Below are 8,301 nucleotides of genomic sequence, written 5' to 3'. Positions count from 1 at the left end.
ACGGAGGATTACCGCACGCCTCTTGGGCGCATTGGTGGGATGAATACACCAGGGGTAAAACAGGTGGGTGGGAGAGGACTGTGCTGGCTTATTTTATAGCTTACACCCGACAACAAGGTATGTACCGTTCAGGAATTACGAAGCTCATTATACGTGCATTTAAGGTTTCCCACCGCCTAGCGGTGGCCACTGCCCATTTATGATTTGTGCTGCGTTGTTGGGTTTGGTGCAACTGTTTTTCTGTCACAAATCAAATATGGAGAGTACGAATGGAATACTGCCTCACATTTGACACCAAAGTCGCTGACAAATTTTTCGACTAGAGGTTGGCCTCTGTCCCCCGTTTCCTCGCTCTTCGCGTTATAAAATGAATGACTCCCTACTCTCAGAAAATGTGCAAAACAACCGAGAATGGAGTGTCCATGGAATCAGCTTATTCTTATTTTCTGCTTCGGATTGCTTCTCAGTCATCGTAATTTTTTTGTCACTACTTAGAAGATTAGAAATTTTTGTATGATTTCAAAGTCTTTCATTCGAATCAATAAAAAGCGGTTTTGGTTGCAGAGAATGTGGAAAGTGCGAGCCCAAGAGCGTTGTTTGTGTTTGGAGATTCATATGTTGACACCGGAAATCTTCCCAAAACGTTGGGCTCCTGGCACCCTCCGTATGGTGTAACCTTCCCCGGAAAACCATCCGGCCGGCATTCAGATGGGAAAGTCCTTACGGATTTTGTAGGTATAATTACAATTTTTCTTAGTTTTGGTGATGAATTATATTGGAGGTTAAAAATTTGTTCATCCAAAAGTTTTTTGGTTAGCAATTATTTATTTTTCTATTTTTCAAAAATTTCAAGGATTTCAAAGTATAATTACAAATTTTCTTAGTCTTAAGATAAGATAAACCCTACTGGATAGTTAGGAACTAACAGATGAATTTTTTGGCCAGTAATTACTATTTTTCAAGGATTTCTCAAGTATAATTACAAATTTTTTTAGACTTAAGATGAACCACATGAGGTAAATAGAAACGAATAGATAAATTAGATGATTAGAAACTGGTAGACTCGAAAATTTAAAAACTGGTAGATGAATTAGATGATTAGAAACTGGTAAACTCAAAAATTTCATGTAATTTTTACAGAAAAATTTCCAAGATATACAATTTTTCTGCTGGCAACTATTCATTTCCCTATTTTCTTTCATGGGCTTTGATCTTTCATTTGAATGCTGCAGCTTCAACGTTCCAGATCCCTACGCCAGTGGCATATAATGAGCGGGATAGCAATTCCAGCCTGCTTCATTTCGGCATGAACTTTGCAACCGGCGGGACCGGTGTCTTTAATACATGGGCAGGACTGCCCAATGCAAGCATCCAAATTGACCATCTGCAGGAACTGATCGACAATGGAACATACTCCCCAAGCAATTTTACGTCTTCTTTGGTACTCTTCTCGGTCTCGGGCAACGATTATGGCTATTACCTTCTGCAACAAAAAGGTCCCCAGGTATAAATGGCCATAGTCTAAAAATTATATTGTTTTCGGAAAGTTCTGGAAATATTTTTAAAAAATCTGGTTTGGATTTTTGTAAATCCAAGTAAAAGTTGTCAAAATTCATAATTTTAAGTGTTTTCGACTTTTTTGATGGTGCTGAATTTATTTCCGCTATCAAAAACATAATTCAAAACACTGCATCTACAAGATTTTTTGAGATTTTTTTTGCGCAGATTCCGAACACTTTTGACTATCTAGACAATTCTGACCACTTTTGACCATCAAAACCATGCTTCAATCTCAGTATAAATGTACCCACAGAAGTTACAAATGTACCCACAGAAGTTAGATTTTATAAAAAATCCTGCACTTAATGTCTTTATTCCTCGTAAACATTGACTGTTGGGAAATTGCAGGGTCTGTCATCGCTTGTTCAATCGGTGAACAGACAGCTGTCGGATGATTTAGTGCGTTTGTACAATATGGGTTTCAGAAGGTTTGCAGTAACAAATATGGCGCCAATGGGTTGCTTGCCGGCTGTTACAATACAAAACTCTTATAGACGTTGCAATTCTACATTAAACACATTAGCCATATATCACAACAGTCTTTTGCTGGGCAGGCTGCAAATGTTAAGATTTAGTCAAGCAGATGCAACCTTTGTGCTTCTGGATCAGTATTCAGATTCCCTAACAATTATTCGAAATCCAAATCTCTATGGTTTTACATCCTGTTCCCTCTTACTCTTCTTATAATAATTCAATTTCTCCTAAGTACCATGTTGAATATTTATTAAATAGGTGAATTTCTTTTCGTGCAGGGAATTTCGAGGAGCCACTGAAACCCTGTTGCACGGGTTGGTGCGGCTATAAAGACAAGGCGGGGAAGCCTGTGTTTAGCGTATGCTCCCATCCAGAATCACATTTCTTTTGGGATATAGTGCACCCAACGCAGGCCGCTTGGGAATCATTGATGACACTCTTCGGACCCCCTCTTCGCACATTTCAAATTTGAGTCGGCGATTTAGACGTATGCATTTACGTGTAAAACAATTTTACTGATGGTGCTTACGACTCGAAATAATTTGTAATACAAGTAACCTATTTCCCCTTGTTGCTGTAGTTCTCAATTTATTAATCTATACATTTTGGTAATTTTGAGTTGGTTTTCGAATTTATATCAATGTCAAAATTATAGTGAGTTCCGGAGGTTTTTTTCTAAGTTTTTTGAGCATAGAAACAAAATCTTAAATCAAAATAAATAATTTGTTTCTTTAGATCCGATAGACCAATGTTCTCAGCAAACATTAACCATCTTCTTCATCATCATTGTTAATTTTTTTTTATTAATGTATTAAATCTTTTTTCAACACAATTTTTCTATCTGTTTTTGGTCAAAGGACATTAGCTTGAATGTTTAAATGTTAATTAGCAGCTTTCGTAATTTTTCACTAAGCTCGTTGTAATATCTTCTCGCACTGAGGAGGTAATTTAATGACATGAATTTCGGTTTTTTATATTAAAAAATTCAAACACATCACTCTTTAAATTACATCATTTATTTTGAAATTTATATAAGGATTTATTCTCTCAGGTTCATCTTTAATAATACAGCTTTTTAATTTTTAAAAGGGAAAGTCATGGAGTTATTTTAAAAAACAAAATCATTCACACATAAATTTCTGTTTTTTATATAAAAAAATTCAAACACATCACTCTTTAAATTACATCATTTATTTTTAATTTTTTATAAGAATTTATTGATCTTTAATAATACAGCATTTTACTTTTTAGAAGGGAAAGTCATGGAGTTATTTTAAAAAACAAAATCATTCACACATGGATTTCTGTTTTTTATATAAAAAAATTCAAACACATCACTCTTTAAATTACATCATTTATTTTTAAATTTTTTTAGGAATTTATTCTGTCAGGTTGATTTTTAATAATACAGCTTTTTACTTTTTAAAAGGGAAAGTCATGGAGTTATTTTAAAAAACAAAATCATTCACACGACTTTTAAAAAATATATTTGAGTGCGTTTTTATTCATTTATGTATGTATTATAAGATTTAGTATAAATTTTGTAAATATAATTATACATTTCACTATGATCTTTAAGGTTTTTATATAATTTTAATGTAAACGGGTTTTTTATAATTTTTATGTAAATATTTATGGAAATGGAACTTTATTTAATAATGAAAAATTATTAACTTTTTACTATTAAATCTAAACTCTTTAACAATGTACATATAAATATTTAAAAATAAATAATTTTTAATTATTTATAAATACAAATAAAAATAAAAATATTTTAGAAAATATATATAAAAAAATGATAAATTTGACAATTGAGTTATAATAAATTATAATTTTTTACCAAAATCATTATACTATCTTCTTCCACTGAAGAGGTAGTTTAATGAGATGAATTTCTATTTTTATACCAAAAAATAAATAAACATCCCTCTTTAAATTACATCATTTACTTTGATATTGTGTACATAATTAGTATTTTTTTATTAAGTCACATTGATCTTTAATATAGCTTTTAACTTTTTAAAATGGAAAGGGATAGAGGTATTTTAAAAAACAAAATCATTCACAACCAAATTATGCGTAATTTTATGATTTTGAAATAAGAGAACATTTCGATTTAATTTTTTTGAATTTAAAAAAAATATTTGGGTGGGATTTGATTTATTTAGGTATGTATTACTCACAAGATTTAGTATAATCCCGTCAAATGTAGTTATACATTCCACCACTACTTTAAGGTGTTTTTATGATTTCAATGAAAGGATTTATGGAAATTCAACTTTAAATCTTGCTCAATAATGAGAAACTATTAATTGTTCATTATTAATTCTAAACTGTTTAACAATGTACAGAAAGGATCTGCCATATATGTGAGAATAAGAACATCGAGGATGAAAACCACTCCCTCTTAGAGTGTCGCGGGTACAACCACATTAGATCTCAGTTTCACAATCTTTGTTACAATACTGACCTTCCTAGCCTTTTACAATGTCAAAATTATAGTGAGCTCTGGAGGCTTCTCTCCAAGCTTTTTGAGCATAGGAATAAAATCTTAAATCAAAATAAATAATTTGTTTCTTTAGTTCCGATAGACCAATGTTTGGTCTCAGCGGACGTTAACCATCATCATCATTATCATCAAATATTTAAAAATTAGCATACTTCTAATTATTTATAAATAGAAATAGAAATATAAATATTTTAGAAAATATACAGAAAAAATAACCAAATTTGATAATTGAGTTATAATAAATTTTTCATTGTTTAAGAAAAAAACGACCCATTTATTTCGTAGTTGTTTAACCTAAACAAATCATAACTATTTAAAAAGCAAAAAAAATCTAATAAAAAAAATTAATAAATGAAAATACATAAAATATTGTAGAAATATATTAATGAAAATAAAGAAAATATTATATTGATATATTTAAAATATATTAAAATAAATAAAAATGATTTTATAAAATATTTTATTGAAAATATAAATATAAATATATATATATATATATATATATATATATATATAAAAGAATGTAATGCAGAGATTTTGTAATAGTTTTCTAATATACAAGTTTATATAGTTTTATTTTGGGTGTAACAATTAAGAAAATGATTATCTCTTAAAAGAATAGAGTTTGTATATTTCTGGAGAAAAATTCATTCCTTAAAAAGAAGCCATATAGTAATTTAAATTACTATTTTTATTATTATTAAGATAATCACTTCTTAAAAAAAAAAACCATCAAATTGTATCTCTAAATAAAATGATTATAATACAATCTTATTAAATTTCCTGAGAATTCCTTGACAAGGGAAAGGAAGAGTTATCTTCGCTTTAAATCGACTCTGTCCCGTGGCAATGATGGGACACCTTTTAGAGCATGCAACGATCACTGTTGGAATTTTTTTTAAGTATGTAAATATTATAATTATTTACAATATTGTAAGAGATTATTTTGGTTTGGGAATATATATAGGTGAATATTTAATAAACAATATGTATTTTATTAAACTAAGTAAATTTTGTGAATATTATTTAGTTAAGTATATATATGTAAATTTTAAATAAATATACTAATATTATTTTTCAAATATATCTTAAAAAATAATCAATTAGTCAAACATAACTTTGTGAGTTAAGATATTTATGTCACATACTCCCACTTTTCCATAGAATTTGAATGTTATTAAGTTCTAATTTGATATGTTCAGAAAAAATGCTTTATGCTTTTATAATAAGAAGATAAACAGTTTTAATTATTTGTTCAAATAAAATAATAAGTTTCATACATCCAAATCATTTAAAATATAAATAATACGTAGAGATATTTCAATTTTATTTAAAAATTTAAAAATAAAATTTTAAATTATTAAATTTATAAAAAAAATTTACGGATATAATTTAAATAATAAAACATTATTATCATACCAAAAAGCTATAAAATTTAAGAAAAGGAAAACAAATAAATGACGCTCACTCTGCCTTAAACTGATTCTTTTCCACTTTCAAAACCGTAACATAATCTTTACAGTATTAAAACATGATTAAATTCATGTACTGTTTTGGCAAACTAAAGTCTTACGTATTTCAAGAGTACCTTCCAGGTTGACAATTTATGATAGGAGAAGTCTTGGAATTAATAAGAGCTCCTATGTTTATAATAGTAAAGCATGAAATAATTTTCATCTTAATTTGGTAAGTTTAATAATAATAAGTATATAAATTTAGGAATAATTTTCATTTTCATCTTATTTTTATAAGTCTATTGGTGTTAACTTTACATTAGGTTCCATAAATATAATATAAAAAATAGTAAATTTATTATTTAAGTTAATTGTTAAAAATGTAAAAAAAAAATTAGTGAATTATAGTAATTATAAACATGAGGATTTAATAGAGAATTACAAAAATCAAGTCAATAATCAAAATCTTTGAGGAGAGGCACAATTGAGAATTGAAAAAGACAAAAGTAATCCGACTAAAATTGAAACACTAATCGAATTGGCCTTGTAGAATAGTAATCGAGAATAAGAGGCCAAAAAACATAACCATAACACAATCAAGTTGAGGGTTTGAATCCAAGCCTTCAACTTAGATGGGTGCTTTTGGATCCTCTCATGTTCTTCCTACCACTAGAGGAATGTTGAGATGTTTCTCAATCTTCTCCATCCTTCGATCTAGATCCCTCAAGTGCTTGTGCAGGTGTTAAATAGAGTGAAGAATGTCCATGTGAGTTTCAACACAATCCAGAAGAGTTTGCTCCAATAAAAACTTTATTTAGTAGTAAAGGTCCATCATCGAGATATATTGATTGAAACAACCCCTTGTATGGTCTATATATGGGATCCAATCAATCGAGTCAGTAACAACCTATATATTTGAGAGGGAGGTATTATGAGAAGAGGCTTCCCCCTCAGCCTCGGTGAGTTATTCCTATATAAGGGCTGGTGTGAGCTCCCAATAATGAGAGGCAAAATCCTCTATCTGATGGTGCATGTGTATGGCCCTGGTGGGCCCATTCTTGATAAAAGGTGCCCCCCCTTCCAATGCAAGCCCACTAGCACTACATGGATGACCAAGAAAGTAGACGAACATATTTAAACCATGTACTAGAATGTTCAAGGAGAGCAATGAAGGTAAGGGATCATCACAAATTGCTAGTGCTAGGAGGATTTTCACATCTACTAGACACAGGTGCAGGATGGAGTAAGATTCCCCAAGCAACCAAATTCCCTCCCGACACCAAACCACCAACTTACAGGGATACCACAAAGTACAACGATCTAACAATCCAACAAGCCTAAGAGGGAAGTAAGGAAACAAATCCACTCAATGGAAAAGATAGACACAACCGTAAACAAAGTTGAATTTGCCCAACCGCCAAAAAACCACCCAACTGTAGCCCGACTAACAAACCACCAAGAGCACCATGCTGGCATTAATACATGACCAAGAAGAATGGAAGGAAGCATAACCATTGATTGAATAAGAAAGGACCAACCTTTAATAGAGCAACAATTCCTTAACCACAAATATCCCACCCAACACGAAACCACATGATGACTAACATACCACCAACAACTCCATGCTTGCACTATATCATAACCAAGACGAATGAAAGGACGCAGTGCCTCTAGCTGAAAAAGAAATTCATAACCAATAACATAGTAAAGAACGTGAAACTGATAACAAAGGTCATCGAACAAGATAAGGGAAAACCTCCACCTTGAATATCAAAGACAAGAAGGAAACGACGAATACTAATGCCAAGAAAGAAATAGCTACAAATTCATTTGTTTCCCAAATTCCCCACCAGGCGCTCTGCAATTTAACCAAATTAGCTGGAATAAGATAATATTGAGGCACCACGCAAATTTACATGTTTCCATATGAAACTGCAAAGTTTGGAGAAAGGTAGCAACCACTCCCTGATGTGCATTTAACTGGGTGTGTGCTTCCATTGTTTGGTGTGTTCTCTCATGGCTGCTCTGAGCCCAAAACCACTTAGTCCTAAGTTCTACCACTTCTTGACTTCCATGTTGAACAGTGTTTAGCCTTTCCCATGGTAGTGACCTTTGTATATGCCCAAGGATTTAATAACGTCAAAGTATGCATTATGATCACATGCTCCACACACATAAACCTCTCAAACATATGTAATATCCCTCCAAAACCACTCAGAAAATAACTATGAATTACACAATTTTTTTTTTGATATAATACATGCATTTTTTACTACATTAGTTAGATGGCCCTTGAATTTTACA

General features: G+C 30.9%; 1 protein-coding gene across 1 annotated transcript; it reads left to right on the top strand.

Moving 5' to 3' along the window:
• Window positions 1-316: 316 nt before the first annotated feature.
• LOC149219738 (GDSL esterase/lipase At3g09930-like) lies at window positions 317-2,649 on the top strand. The gene is made up of 5 exons (XM_089382660.1): window positions 317-472; window positions 565-735; window positions 1,233-1,504; window positions 1,909-2,212; window positions 2,313-2,649. The coding sequence occupies exons 1-5, from the start codon at window positions 412-414 to the stop codon at window positions 2,504-2,506; spliced, it is 1,002 nt and encodes a 333-aa protein (XP_089238786.1). The 5' UTR covers window positions 317-411; the 3' UTR covers window positions 2,507-2,649.
• Window positions 2,650-8,301: the final 5,652 nt, after the last annotated feature.

Source organism: Pinus tabuliformis, chromosome Q (assembly GCF_031772625.1).
Source record: "Pinus tabuliformis cultivar Carrire ecotype Pingquan chromosome Q, CPIR1, whole genome shotgun sequence".
In the NCBI taxonomy this organism is placed as follows: Eukaryota; Viridiplantae; Streptophyta; class Pinopsida; order Pinales; family Pinaceae; genus Pinus; species Pinus tabuliformis.
The sequence above is the reverse complement of the archived record's forward strand: the minus strand, read 5'-3'. Positions and strand labels throughout refer to the sequence as shown.

Bases quoted from the DNA above. Each gene is read 5' to 3' on its own strand.
- LOC149219738 (XM_089382660.1), top strand. From the start codon at position 412: ATGGAGTGTCCATGGAATCAGCTTATTCTTATTTTCTGCTTCGGATTG. The intron at 736-1,232 runs GTATAATTACAA...TGAATGCTGCAG, and splicing joins AGTCCTTACGGATTTTGTAG to CTTCAACGTTCCAGATCCCT. The intron at 1,505-1,908 runs GTATAAATGGCC...GGGAAATTGCAG, and splicing joins TGCAACAAAAAGGTCCCCAG to GGTCTGTCATCGCTTGTTCA.